At 38.4% G+C, this 15848-nt stretch overlaps 1 protein-coding gene across 6 annotated transcripts in view; it reads left to right on the top strand.

Moving 5' to 3' along the window:
- The window catches only part of EPN2 (epsin 2), a 104955-nt gene that overhangs the window by 75827 nt on the left and 13280 nt on the right, over window positions 1–15848 (top strand). For all 6 annotated transcript variants that reach the window (XM_069085199.1, XM_069085200.1, XM_069085198.1 and 3 more), the window contains exons 6-7: window positions 12917–13090; window positions 13906–13992. In XM_069085199.1, coding sequence (XP_068941300.1) covers window positions 12917–13090; window positions 13906–13992 — 261 coding nt within the window. The remainder of the gene's footprint in view (window positions 1–12916; window positions 13091–13905; window positions 13993–15848) is intronic.

Consider the following 15848-nt stretch of genomic DNA (forward strand, 5'->3'; position numbering starts at 1 on the left):
TTTTATTTTTGATTCTAGAGATAATACAAAGGTCTCTAATGGCACAACATAGGATTTTGTCCTTGCCCCTGGACTGTTGACCTGTTTTTATTACCACCTTGGATAAAGGTCTAAAAAGCCACATGCCACATGTATAGATAATATAAACCTGGGAGGAATAGCTGATTTGACATATGTATATATCTGTGTGTGTAAAAAGTAAGATTCAGGAATATCTTGACAGGCTAGGACTAGAGGCCCAAACTAACAAATTTTTATAGGTATTAATATAAAGTTGTAAAAACAGTGATGTAAAAGGAAAGCAATAGCACAGCTATAAATTGAGAGAACTCTCATTAGAAAGTTCACATAAAAAAGACTTGGGGCGTTTAGCTGACTACAGGTTCATTATGAATCAGCACTGTGCTATGCCTACTAATAAAATTCATTCAACTTGGTGTAGATATAACGCAAAGAGCATTGCACAAGTAGTTGCAATACCCAGTCCCAGCAACATCTCTTACTAGCCATGTGGAAAGTTGCTCAATGTCTCCAAACGTCAGTTTCCTCATGTATACAATAGGAATGAAAATGTCATAAGAAAGAACTTGTTAACATAACTATTCAGTCACAAAGTGGACTGCCTTGCAAAACAGTTAGCTCCCTCCCTATCAGTAGAAATATTCTAGCAGAAATTGGATGCCTTCCCACTCCCCAATCAGGTACACTAAGGAGGGGAATCCTACATAAGGCATAAATTAAATTATTGCTTTCAAGAACCAAAATTCTGTGATTTCATTAGATTTCATTTGTAGCTTCAGGAAGCACCAGTGATCTGTTTTCTCAGGAGTGTGTATGTAAGACAGATTTTTTTTTGGAACTTTCTTTTTTAATTTAATTTTTCAGTTAACAAAAATTTATTCTCTCCCCTTCCCGCCATGCCACCCCCCCCCAATTAGGGGGGAAAAAAACCCAAACCTTTGTAATAAATATGTAGTCAGGCAAAAAGAAATCCCTACATTAGCCATGTCCAAAAAAAAATGACTCTCTTTGTCTTGAGTCCATCACTTTTCTATCAGGTGTAGCATTCTTCACTATTAGTCCTTTGGAATAGTAGTTGGTCATTGTTTTTGTCACTGTTTTTCGAAATTTTGTCTTTGCAGTGTTGCTGTTATTATAGAAATAGTTCTAGTTCTGTTCACTTAACTCCATGTTGGTTCATATATATTTCTAGGTCTCTGAAACCATCCCTAACATAAATTTTTTTTTAACTTTTTGGAGGGCAGTTGGGGTTAAGTGACTTGCCCAAGGTCACATGGCTGGTGTGTTGTTTCTTAGGCTGGATTTGAACTCAGGTTCTCCTGACTCCAGGGCCAGTGCTCTATTCACTGGGCCACCCAGCGTAATTTCTTACAGCACAATAATATTCCATTATATTAATATACCTTAATTTTTTCAGTCATTCCCTAATTGATGACTCTTTTTGCTTCCTTTTTTCTTGCAACAGCTCCAAGAATTGTCCAGAATAGTAGCAAATTTTTCAGAATAGCAATAAAAGAAATGATAGAAATTAGAGCTTTTAAGAAGAAATTAGTCAGTGTAGCAGAAAGGTAGATAATTTAAAACAAGGACAGACACTATCAAAAACAGTCGACTCTCTGGGGGGAAGAAAGAATTGACAGAATAGAAATATAAAAATACAGAGGCAGAAGGAAAATTAATTGAACAAAATTAGTGTCATTTTGTAGGGATGGCATGTGGCAGTATGGCTATAGGCTGTGTGAAGAGAGCGCCAAGAGGAGGGAGGTCTGTAGAGAGAGTCCACGTGGTACAGGGGTTAGAGTTTTGGACCTTGACTCCTGATACCTGGGTTTTAAATTCCGTCTCTGATATTTACTAGCTATATCAGCATGGAAAAAACAGTAAATTTTTCAGAGCCTTGTTTTTCTCATCTATGTAACAGGGATAATAATACTTGTCTTACCTACCTCACATAGCTCTTTTGAGGAAAGCACTTTGCAAACCTTAAAACACTATATACCTATGAGTTATTATTGAAATGCCATATGTCTGTTGTAATGACCCCAATTGTTTCCCTATCCCATTAAATGAAGAAGTCTCGGGGAAACTTAAAAAAACTCTGCTACGGAAGGTGAGTCACCCTGACAAGACTAAAATCAGTAGCAATCTCCCAGCCTTTTCCTGCCAAGGCAGAGTCTGAATATCAGCTAACTTCCAGTTCCCTAGAAGTCTTTCCTCACCCCCACTAGCATGACTCATGGAGTACCATTTCTCAGGTCTAAGCTCCTCACTCCCTTGCCTGGGAGGTTTGGTACTGCCTAGACCCAGATAAGAGCTTTAAAAAAAAAAAATTAGACTTTACTAGCTGGGGAGAGGGTGCCCCATTTTCTCAAGAGTCCAGCTAGGCCCAGCAGATGAGAACAGATATTTTTTAATTAAAGATATACTAAGTTACCAGTGTTTACTGCTGACAATGTAGACACTCATACCTAGCAAAAATACTGTACTTCATACCTACTTATTTTATACTTTGCACAGTACTGAGTAATTAACCTTTACTTAATTCTTCAGCACCTTCATGAAAATCCATCCTTAATTCTGATCAGTTTTATAATGTATATAGCAACTTATATTTTCCAAAGTGCTTTCCACATTTTAAAACTCTCATTTGGGTCAAGATGATCAAGTAGAAACAGGATCTCCACGCGGCTCTGGCTCCCACCACCTCCAATTCATGAAAAAGGGGACTCTGAACAAACTTTGGAGCTACAGAACACATAAAATGATACAGAGAAGCTAACCTCCTGGCAGCGCTCTGGGAGCCGAGCCCAGCCCCACCCAAGCCAAAGGTTTTAGCCCCAGGGCAGGCCTGACCAACCACCAGCTGGAAGGACTCCAGATCACCAGCAGCTGTGGTGGTCCAGAATTATCAACACTTAGATGCGAAGGACAAAGTGAGATGTCAGTGCAGTGTGGACTTTGGGATCCAGTAGTTGGGAGTGTGTGGGCTTTTGTCCCTGGGAGTGAGAAGCTGCTGATGTCCATGGCCGTACAGCCGCCACCACATGGCAGCTCAGCTCCTGGCCTGCAGATTGTAGGGGGACCAAGCCACCAGTCTGAGGGGTAATTGCTCTTGGTTTAAACCTGCTTGGATCAGGATTGCGGTCTAGGGTGGAAGTCCTGGGTTGTGTGACCAGCTTGCCAGAGCTTGTGGAGGCTTTTCAGAGAGGGCACCCAACTAATACCTCCGGCAGCTAAGAAAACCCCAGTGTTTGGAATGAAGCTCCCCTGTCTGGTGGCAGAGTGCTACTGTGGCAAAATTCCCAGGGATCAAGTGACTGAGTGGTGACATGACCAGGCAAAGGAAGCAAAGCAAACAGAAGAATCCAAGATTAGACTCCTGTTTTGGGGACAAAAAGGATCAAAGCATGGAGCAGGAGGAAGACGGTGAAGTCAGAACTCCTGCATCAAAAGCTTCCAAGAAAAATATGAGCTGATTACAGGCCACAGAGGACCTTAAGAAGCAGATAAGAGAAGTGGAGGAAAAATTGGGAAGAGAAATGAGAACGATGCAAGAAAATTATGAAATGAGAGTCAGCAGCCTGACTGAGGAAAATAACACCTTAAAAAATAGACTAACTCAAATGGCAAAAGAATCTCAAAAGCTCACTGAGGAGAATAATTCCTTCAGAATTAGATTGGAGCAAATGGAAGCTAGTGACTTGATGAGAAATCAAGATGCTGTTAAACAGATCCAAACAAATGAAAGAATAGAAGGCAATGTGAAATATCTCATGGGAAAAACCACTGACCTGGAAAATAGATCCAGGAGAGAGAATTTAAAAATTATTGGACTACCTGAAAGCCATGATCAAAGAAAGAACCTAGAAATCATCCTCCAAGAAATTCTCAAGGAAAACTGCCCTGATATTTTAGAACCAGAGGGCAAAATAGAGGTTGAAAGAATTCACTGATCACCTCCTGAAAAAGATCCCAAAAATAAAACTCCTAGGAATATTATAGCCAGGTTCTGAAATTCCCAGATGGAGAAAATATTAAAAGCAGCCAGGAAGAAACAATTTGATATTGTGAAAAAACAATCAGAATAACTCAGGATCTGGCAGGAATCAAAGGGCTTGGAATATGATGTTCTGGAGGTCAAAAGAGCTTGGATTAAAACCAAGAATCACCTACCCAGCAAAACTGAGTATCATGTTTCAGAGGAAAATATGGTCATTCAGTGGAATAGAGGACTTTTCAAGCATTCTTGCTGAAAAAACCATAGTTGAATAGAAAACTTGACATTCAGATAAAAGAAGCAAGAGAAGGTAAACAGGGAAAAGAAATCATAAGGAACTTATCAAAGTTGAACTATTAGCATTCCTACATGGAAAAGCAATAATTGTAACTGATGAAACTTTTCTCAGTATGAAAATAGTTGAAGGGAATAGAAATATGTATGTATATATATATATGTATATATGTCTGTATCAGAGGGTATATGGGTGTATGAATACATATGTGAATGTGTGTATATATGTTTACAGGTATACATAGAGGGCACAGGACCAATTGAATAGGAAGGGATGATACTTAAAAGGTGAAATTAAGAGGTGAGAGAGGAATATAATGAGAGGAGATGGGGAGAGACAGAATGGGGTAAACTGTCTCATATAGAAGAGGCAAGGGAAAATGGTTACAGTGGAGGGGAAGAATAGGAAGGGAAAAGGGAATGGGTCAACCTTATTCCCATTGAATTTTGCTTGTGGAGGGAATGACATACACACTAAATAGGGTATCTCACCGTACAGGAGAGTAGGGGTGAAGGGGATGAAAGGGGAAATGATGGAAAGGAGGGTAGGCTGGGGGGGGGCAGTTGGAAGCACCCACTTTTGAAAAGGGACAGGATCAAAGAGAATAGAACAAGTGTGGGGGGTGGGATAGGAGGGAGGGAAATATAGTCAGTTTTTTACAATATATTTACTGTGGTAATGTTTTGCATTAGCTACACATGCACAACCTATACTGAATTGCTTTTCTTTCCAGTAAGGGTGGGTGACAAGGGAAGAAGGGAATGAATCTGGAATTCAAAGTTTTAAAATCAAATTAATATATATATATATATATACTATTATTAATACTATTTTACATGTAATTGGGAAATAAGATATACAGGCACTGGGGCATAGAGATCCACCATGCCCTACTGGAAAAGTCGAAGGGGGTATGGAAGAAGATATGGGAGAGAGCAAATTGGAGGAGGGGATAATCTGTGGGACAGCCATTTTGGGGCAGTGGGTAGGGGAAAAATGGGGAGAAAATTTGTAACTCAAAATCTGGTGGAAGTGAATGATGTAAATCAGAAGTTAATAAAGCATTTGGAAAAAAAACTCATTTGAACATTTTATCAAGTAAGCATTTATTAAACAATTACCATGTGCCAGCCACTGAGCTAGGGATGGACAAAACTAAAGCAATGCCTGCCTGTAAGGAGCTTAAATTCTTTGGGAGAATCACGTATGCATCTAAATAAATACAAAGTAGATTCAGAGTCACAGGGTTTTAGTTGGAAGGGACTTCAATAGCCACTTAGTCCAACCCACATGTAAAAGGAATCCCTCAGTATAACATAGCCATAAAGCAGTCATTTAGCCTTTACTTGAAAACTTCCTTTGAGGAAATTTTCTCCTGAAGTAGTCTATTCCACATTCCTTGTTAGAAAGTTTTTCCTGACATCAGATCTAAATCTACCTCTTTGCAGTTTTTACCCATTACTACTGGATCTGTCCTCTTGAGCTAAAGAGAACAAGTCTGATAACCCTCCGTAACTTCAAATAGGTAAAGACAGTGGTCATGGTGTTCTCATATGACATGGACTCAGTCCTTAATTGTTTCCCTCATCAGTATACTTTCCGACTTATCAATCAATGTCCTTAAGCTGTGGCTATCTATCTTTGGGAATTATCATTGTCATTATCCATTATTACGGATTGGGAAACTTAAGATCCAAAAGAAGTGGCTACATAGCAAATGATAGCACATCAGGATTGGAACCTATTTTCTTGAGTTCTAGTTCAGTGTTCATTTCAGTCAGTATGCCAAGCTGCTTCTGAATTCTAATTCATTTGTTAAGGGAAATTGTAGAATTTTACGACTAATTTTTTAAAGTCTTTTTTTTTTCCACTGGAAAATTGCATCATAACCTTAAAGTAGTAAAGATCATCAATTGCGGTTCTTATAATGGCTACCAACTTCATTATAACACATAATAATCCTTTGTTCCATCACATCAGTTATGTTAAGTGGCCTAAGAGGTTGTAATGTTGGATTTCTGTGTCTAAATAATGACAAATCCACCATTGAGCTTTTTTTAGTGCTCTTCATTTTTCTGTGATACAATAAATTATAAAGATTAGTGGGACTCTTCCTAAATGATTTTAGTTGTACTGTTCTGTCTTTTCTCTCTACTTATGAAAGGACAAAAGATGTTTTGAAAGCTACTATTTGTGACAAGGATCATTAGCATTTTTTTGCATTACATCATTGAAGATAACTCAGCTCAAATGCAGTTGAAGGAAATTTTAAGGGTTGGAAATAAGGGAAGTCAGAGTCAGCCAGGTCATTGTGGCATTTCCTTTTCTATTTTGGAAATGCAAAGCCGCCAGCTGTTAAGTGAGCTAACAACATAGTGATTCAGAAGGTCTTTGGTTAGTTCCGGTTCTCTTTCCTGTTGAGCAAAACACATGAACTTCTTCCCATTTTTCATTTGCCCCCTCCCTCTTGCCTGACCATCCTGCTTCAAGAAAATAGCACAGAGGGCCATTTTTAGTCTAGTATGCAGCAGGTGTTCCTATTTAGTTGTTAGTGACTTCTTTGCATAGATTCCCATTTCTTTGACTTAACTGCTTCCTATGAGTTTCTCCTGCTTTTAAAGTTTTTTCTTTCTCATTCCATTCTTTGTTTCCATAGATATATAACTATGAAAATAAAAGATGGGTCAAAAAGAGATGCAATAGAGAAAAACATTCCCTTATGAAGAGATCACTGCTGATTTTGGAGGGGTTTTTTTTGTTTTGTTTTTTTGGGTGGAGGGATCCATACCAAAAAGTTCATCAGTAAGGAGAACTCCCACTATGGAAATTTGGAAACTATAGTAATGCAGACTGGAAATCATCTATAATTTAAGGAAGAGTACAAAGAGAGTTGGCTAGGACACTAAGAGATTGAGTGATTTGCTTGTGGTAACAAACCTGTAGTATATGTTGGGCAGGACTTAATCCCAAAGTCTTCCTTATTCTAAAACCAACTCTGTCCACTAAACCACACTACTTCTTACCATCAAATAGGGTGACAGAATATAATTTACTATTTCTAACTTTGGTTCTATCCTCAGTAAGCATTTTTTTATGTATACTTATTATACTGCAGAGGATACAAAAGCAGAAAACAGACCATTCTACCATTCCTTTTAGAATTTACAGACTAAAGAAAAAAAAATAGTCATTTCATACTTTTCTAGCACCCAGATTTCCAGCTACTTCAATCACCTGAAACTCAGCTATGAGCCTGAAGTGAATGAGTACATGGTAAAGCATGTGTCAAAGCTGTGGGAGAGCTGTGGAATCAAAGTCAGGCCAATATACAGAGTTTTTATTTCTTGTAAAGTTAAGGTTATTGAATTTTCATCAGTTTGGTTATTCATATTTTTCCCAACAACCTTAGATTACAGCAGATTAAAAGGAATAGGTGAGACTGGGTATTTGTACATAATAATAGCCAAAATTTATGTTTTAGTTTTAAGATTCACTTTACAGTTTGCAGAATGTGACATTTTATTTCATGTTTCCATGTTTCTGAGGCTCAGAGAGGAGGTGGTGAAATTTATTTCATGCCCATGAGGCAGTTGCTGTTAATTATCTCTTATTTTACAAATGAGACATTTAAGTGACTTGCCCTGGGGTCACACAGCCTTAGTAAGAATTAAGTAGCTGTTATGTGCCAGGTACTGTGTTAAGCACAGAACACAGTCCCTGTTCTCATTTGAACTCACAATCTAGTGGGGGAAGATAACAAGAGAATAAACATGTCCAAAGAAAGCTATGTACAGGATAAATAGGAAATAGTTAACAGGGAAGGCACTACTGTTAAGAAGGGCTGGGGAAGGCTACTTGTAAAAAATAGGATTTTAGTTGGACCTTAAAGAAAGCCAGGGAGTTCAGTAATTGGAGTGGAAGAGGGAGAGTTGTTCCAGGCATGGAAGATAGCCAGGGAAAATGCACAAAGCTGAGAGATGGAGTGTGTTGTTTATGGAACAGCCTGGAGGCTGGTGTCACTGGATCAGAGAGGACTGGAAAGAAGACAGTTATGTGTCTGAAATAAGATTTGAACCAAAGTCTTCCCAACTTCATGTCCACACCAACTAGTCTCATACAAGCAAGTAAAGAATGATTACACATGAAATTGTATAGAAAAGTAGACCTACTAAAAGTATCAGTTGACTGAGGCTCACAGAGGAGAAGGTGACTTAATCAAAGTTAATATGGCTAATAGGCCTGAAGTGCCAAGCCTATGCCAAGGAGCTGTTCCTGGGGAACACTCAGAAGGTAATGGCCACCCCAGCTCAGTCTGAGGTGAGGTCCTCTCAGCTTCCCAGAACCTTGCTCTAGGCCTATGTGTTAAGCCCTGTCATTTGCTAATTATTGTGGGACCCCACCCAATCAATTTATCTCTGTGAGCCTCTTTTATCTCCAAGGTAGCAACCAGACCTACAGAGCTCTGGGTTTGAACTTATGCCTCTCTTAGAAGCATGTTTAAGCAAGGGACCAAGTGTGGGCCACTCATTTACCTTTCCTTGAGCCTCAATTTCTTCTGTAATTTGAAGAGATCCCTATGGTCGGATTTCAACTCTAAATCCTATAATCCTAGCCTGTCCTGTGGGGGCAGTTGGGGGGAGAGGGGACAATGTAAGTGGAATGTAAATAAAACCCTCAAGTACTTTCCACCTAATTGAGCCATGGAAAGCTGGTGGCTACTAGATGCTCTTAAGAGACCTTTTACAGCAAGGGTCCTTAACTTGGGCTGGTGTATAGTTTTCTATGGACTTGGATCAGAAAAGGAAAAAAAAATACATCTTTATTTTCATCATCCTCTAATTGTAATGGAGCTTTTTCTTAAATAATTTGAAAATATTATTTGGAAAAAGGGTCCAAAGACTTCAACAAACTGACAAAAAGGATGAAGAAACCCTTATCTAGTCCAACCTTTTAAAAGTGAGGAAATAGGCTTAGGAGAGGGGATGTGATTTGCCCAAGACTATATTGTGTGTTAGCAGGATTGGGAAATGACCCCATATCTGACTCTTAGTCCAATGTTCTTTTTATTTATTTTTTTAATTAAAAAGTTTTTTCTCAGCTCTCTCTATACCTTCTTTGACAGCTGCATAGCAGTAAACTAATTCAAGCCTCCATGACCTGTTACTGCTGTAGGAGCTCTACCTCCTACCCACTAGGACTTGATGGATTTCTTAATTCATCCTGAGTATACTGCCAGATAAATCCTCCTTAAGCACAACTTTAGTCATTATCTTGTTGACAAAACCTTTGGTGGCTCCCTAAAACCTATCGATTATATAGTTCTTGCTTAGGTGGATTCATGATCTTAATCAGTGTGGGTATTAGCTCCTTCCCATAAATCCATTTAACTTTCCATAATGCTTCTTCTAGGATTTTTAACATGTGGGTGCAGATTGTAACAATTTAGACTGTCCCTCTGTTATCCTTGGCTCTTCCTATGTAAAATCACATCTAGAGCGGGAAGGGACTTTAGAGATCATTTAGTTCAACCTCCTCATTTTAAAAACGAGGAAAATGGGGCTCAGGAAGGTCACATAGTCATCTTTGAAGGTGGAATTAGAACCCAGATCCTTTTATTCCAGAGTCACTACTAACATAGGATTAGGATAGGGTAACTTGACTTGAAACCTCCCCCTAAATTGGCATCAGTTCATTAATGACTACTCTCTGGATCTAGTCATTAAATGAGTTTCAAATCTATCTCAATGGTATAATCACCTAAAATGTATAATTCAGTCCAGCGGTATCTAGCTCACCGTGAGTGCTACAAACCATATTAAATGTAATTGGGAAATGTTAAACAAAATAAATAAAAATACAGCATAGATAATTAAAAAAAGAAAAAAAAACATTTGAACCAATTCTTCCTTACTCCATGTCCAGTGTTCTTTCCAGCGCACCATATTGTGGACATAAGTGCTAAAAATGCAGGAAGGAGGGGATTCCAAAAACTGGAATGACCAGTAGTAGTATATTGTAAGGTAAGTCGTGAATGTTGAAATTATACCTCAGTGGCTAACACTTGGAAGGCAGATCTCTATGCATTGAAAAACTATGAAATTCAAGAGTTCAGTTCCAAATTAAATAATCTTTGCATATAAGAGTAGGGGTTTTTGGCACTGGAATTAAACAATTCTTCAGATTTGTCATGATAGTTGGAATGTGATAGTGTTGTGTAGTGGCTAGAGACTTACCTCAGGGCCAGGAAGAGCTGGGTTACAGTCTCACCTCCAGTACATACTGGCCATAAGACCTTAGGCAGATTGATTCTCAGTGCCCCTTAATCTGTACAATTAGAGTAAGTGCAGATTTGCATTGAAAAGCTGGTTCCTCATCAGGAGTTACCTATTCCAATGAGATCACAGGTCCAGCCCCATCACCACCCCCACCCCCCAAAAAAATTCTGGTTGAGCTCAAGCATGTTTTTAAGGATTCTTATGCTGAGTAGAAAATTGTATTCGATGACTTCTAAGGATCCTTTCCAACTCTTGAGATTTTATGATTCTCTAGAGAGAAATTCTAAGGCTGATGTAGGGAAATGTGCCTTTTTTTAGAGTGATACTGTTCATTCTTTGTTTAGGAAAACATTCTACTAAATAAAGAATTCCAGGGAGTATTTAAGTCTTTCAAACTTTCAGAGGAAAATACCAAAAAGGGATTTAGGGTTGAAGGGAAACTGAATATGAGATTTCTTAGTATATTGAAAGTTTTAATACTTCATGACCAACAGCTAAGAAAACTTAATAAAATTACTTTTCCTTGGTCACAAAGCAAGTCAGTGACAAGTTGAAATTAAAACCCAAATCTCTACCTTGTTACCCCAGTGCTCTGTCAGTTATATCATTATACTTTTTGTTGGAGTGAGACTTACTTAAATGTACATTTAGAGCATTTAAGATGTAAATAGGCTCAAACAGATTTTACAATATGGAATTGTGGCTTTAAATTTATGGATTCTGAAACTCTGGATATTTTTGTTTTTGTTTTTAAATACACTAGAGAGAATTAGGAAGAATTCTTGACCTTGAAAGGCAATAATATTTCTGAAGGGAGGGCCTTGAAAGAACCAGATGGAAAGATTTTAAAGAATTTAGAAGATGTAATAGGGCAGAAAAGGATGAAAGATAAAACTTACTTCTTTATGCTTACGAGGAAAAATAGGGTTTTACTTAAGAGCAAAGGGAACTGAACTTAAGAAAGATTGAATGGTGTTTTTAAAAAATTTAAGGATATGTTTTTGATGAAGGAAATAATTGAAAATACATTTTTGACTCATTTTAACCTGAGACAGTGTTTCTCTACTAGCCTATTTCTAGTTCCTATGTGATGTTATTTTCTTTTACTTCTAGCTTGGTTCAGTTGTGCCAAAGGTGGCAAAAATGGGCAAAACCACAAATTAAAGTTTACCTTTGAAACCCTTGTAACTACAGTCAGTCCCCCTTTCTTCCTTCTGCCTTTTCCTCTCCACCATGAACACTGTCCATTCTTGCTCTCTCAGCTGGTTGTCAATCCCTGCTGAGGTATCCACATTGATAATTAAGGAGCCAGCTGACAAAAATTTAAGGGATCACTAACTCCTTCCCGGCTGCATTCTAGCATTTTCAGAGACAGAATCTTTGATGCTATAATAACTTCATGATCCCAAGGGGAATGAAGCTCCACTTTGAGATGATAGGGAGTGAGGTCGATGTTTCTGGGGTGGTGGACGGGTCCTGGCCATCCTTCTCATTACTGACGATTTGTTTTACTGCCAGAAGTCTAAGACTCAGGAAACCATTTCTCTAGGCTTCTCTGGGACTGAAATTAGTTGCTGCTATCATTATACCTCCACTCTTCCCCTCTCAATCTTGAATTAAAAAAGACCTAGTACGCCGTTTCTGAGAACTTGTTGATTCTTTTAGCAAATACCCATCCCTTGTGAATTTAAACATGCTGTGATGTCATTGTCCCAAGACACTTCTCTCAGTGTAGATTTTACACATGTATAATTAATTACTCACTGACATAATCTTAGATCTAGAGCTTCAAAGGATCTCAAAAGCCTTATAATCCAACTCCCTTTTGTCAGACATAAGTAAACTGAGGGCCAGGGAAGCTAAGCAAATTGCCTGAAGTCACACTTGTGACAGAATTTGAACCTGGTGCTCTAATTCCAAAGCATTAGATGAGGCATTGTGAAAAATAACTTGTTTTTTTACATTCACAAACTGCTGCTAGTTAGGAAATCTTCAGGAGCAATGTGGAGTTTTACTTATTGTGGGGGGCAGTTGGTAATATCATTCAGTCAACAGGCATTAAGCATTTCTCATGTTCCAGGAACTGTACTTAGGTTATAGGGAGACCAAAGTTAAAACAATCCCTGCCCTCAAACAACTTAGGTTCTAGTGGGAGAGACAATGACAGTTTTAAACTTTCTAATAAGCTACTTAATATTCTTTTTTGTGACAGCCTTGGAACATGTTATTTTATTCTCAACATAGAATAGATTTAGTTATACAGCTCCAGGGGCTTTAAGGTTTCAGAAAGAAGAATCTCTGAATTCTGGCAATGTTTTCTTTCTGCAGGTGCCAATCCTGCCGTCCCTGTTGACCCATGGAGGGCATCTGCTGGGTCCTCTACTCAGTCACTTCCAAAGAACACAGATCCATGGGTACCTTCCCAGTCAGCTAGTGGAGTAACAAAATCTACCACAGATCCTTGGGGACCAACATCTACTAACAAAACAGTTTCCACTTCTGGTAAGACTTTATGCTTGTATTTGGCTTGTTTTACTGCACAACTGCCAAATTGAAATGTTAAGGAAGGTAACTTAATGATAATTTTAAATTTGAGTTATTCCTTGGGGTCTAAACATGGTTGATTTCCTAAATTTGCCTCACCTGCTTATTATTTATACATTGAATAGCATATAACATAGAACACCAGAGTTTCATGTCTGTCTTTCACAGTCTGCCACATTTTGGCACTAATTTGTAGTGATCTCACCACCCCTTTATGCTTATAAAAAACACTTTATTTCCCAGAAACTCAGTATGTTTCATAAATATTCTCATTAATTCTTTCAACATCCAAATGAAGAAAGGAATGGGCATGTGTTGATAATTCTACCCAAGGCTGGGCCCATAGGCAAATTGTAAGGTTGTTTTGTCTTTCACTTCTCCCAGGGATCCTTTGCCTTCATACTTCATTTGACTACCCAGGGAATCTCATTATTCCCCTCCTTCCTGCTATAAGTCAGATCTGCCTCTTCTTTACTCAGTAGTGTCTCATACCCCTTATCTTTTTTTTTATCATCTCTTTCCTTTTTCTCCCTCTAATCACTTTCCTTGATACCCAAGTGCTTTACTTGTAGGAGTTGTTGGCAAGGCAGTATTTGGGGGGCAGGCTTTTCCAATTCTATTAAAGCACACCATGGAAATGGTTGCATACTGTACTCAGAGCTCTGACCTAGCTGTAGCGAAGTCTTAGAGAAAAGCAAATTGAGACATAGAAAAATAAAGTGACTTTGCCCCATGGTTGTATATTTAGTTATCAGTTTTTTTCTTTAATATAGGATCTTTTGATCTCTTCAATAACTTGAATGGTACACTTAAAGATGACTTTTCTGAATTTGACAACCTCCGAACTTCTAAAAAGACAGGTATGTATCACAGTGATGGACACAGGGTTAGTTTTTTTCTTTCTCCCCCAATAATATATTCAATAACTAATTTCATTTATGCTTATAGAAATAAAACTTAGGGTTCAGAAGGAAATATTTCATACTTTTTAACTTTGTATGCTTCACATTTTTGTCTTAATAGTGTAAGACTTCTTACTCTAGGAAATAACATATGCAATGTATCAAAAAGTTTATGGAGTATGGTATTTGCTATCATGCTTTTGATACTTTGTAACAAGTCACAATTCCATTATTTACCCTTGCTTTTTATTTCTCCATTCTTTATTGCTTTTGTAGATTCTCTAATTTCCAAATGACATTTTATTGAATCAGAAAAAAATTTCTGCATTTTCTGCCTCAGAAATTACTACTTTTTCTTGTCTAGATTGTTTCTTCTATGACAAATGCACCAATGATGTTCTCGGATTCTTGCATAGGTCACATATCCAAGAAGACTTTGTTTGAGAAGCTTCATGGTGTAGGTGGAAAGTGTTAGGTCTAATGTTGGGAGGAAAGATGTGGGTTTTACTTGTAGTTATAACACTTGTCTACCATTTAACTACTAAGCTTATTCTTCATATTTGTAGTAATGCTTATACTATCCACTTTACTGGACTTTTGTAAGGAAAGCTCTTTACATACCTTGAAGTGCTACATAACTATATTACTACTTACTGTTCTTACCTAGTCAAACAAAATTGCCAGTTTTAGATGCCAAAAGATAACTTTTTTCCATCTCAGTCACTCAGCCTTCTGCTTAGTAAGAATTGCCTGGCTTGTATTCAGTATTTTCAGAAGATGTGAGCTCCAGCTTAGGGAAGCATTGTTCAGTTTTTCCTCCCCCATCCATCCTAAGACCAAACCACAGGTCATACCTAGTCCAGGCCCTGAACCCACTTTGCATAATAGTGCCGTTTTCTCTCAACTCTTCCATCACTTGTCTTATGGTACCCCTGGAGAGATGCCTCTATTGGCCTCTTTAGGCAAAAGGAATCCATAAAAATTAGAGTGATTAACAGGCCACCCAATAAAACCCATAACCAAAGTTAAAAAAAAAAAAGGACAGGGCAGATTTACTTACTGATCTCTCTGCTACCTATACTGGCCCTCATTTCTTTCCTCTTCCCCTTTCCCCATTTATGATTACAGTAACCCAAACCCACCTGGAAAGTATGGATGCCATGCTCTCCCTTGTGCCCAGCAATGGACCCTCTCTTCTAGTACTGCAGAAGCTCCTTGCTCACATGTACCAGGGCCTTGTTAACCACTCTAAATCATTGAGACCTGAACAAGTCTTCCTCCAGAGCTGTTCCCTTTAACTCAAAATTTCTGCTGCCACCAAGACCTTCTACAACACCTACAAGGCCACTTTGGCACATAGTGGCTCAGGTAGAAATCCTAACTATTCCCCTCCTTCCCCAGCTTCTGTTTTTAAAAGGAAAGTGGTTTGGGTTTTAACAGGAGACTAACACTTGGACTCAGGATACCCAAATAAAAGTTTCTAAAAATTAACTAACCTGCATATGCACATGGATAAGACATATTCCTGCCATCTTTGACCTTGTGCTGCCCAAAGATCATACCAACCCAGCAAACGCTTTCACCTATCCACTTCCTATTGTAACTTGTCATTGCAGTACCTTCTTTTGTAGACCCAAGACCATCACTTCCCACAGAAGAATTGAGCAAAAGCTACTGGTGCCAACTCTAGGGTTATGCAAAGGAGAAAGGGGTGTGTGTCTGTGTGTCTGTGTGTGTGTGTGTGTGTGTGTGTGTAAGAGAGAGAGAGAGATAGGGTAGTTATGTCTATAGTGGCAGATAAGTTTGAAAAAAAG

This window comes from Petaurus breviceps, unplaced genomic scaffold (assembly GCF_028583685.1).
Source record: "Petaurus breviceps papuanus isolate PSGF00001 unplaced genomic scaffold, PetGlider_PUasm1.0 175, whole genome shotgun sequence".
Lineage (NCBI taxonomy): Eukaryota > Metazoa > Chordata > Mammalia > Diprotodontia > Petauridae > Petaurus > Petaurus breviceps.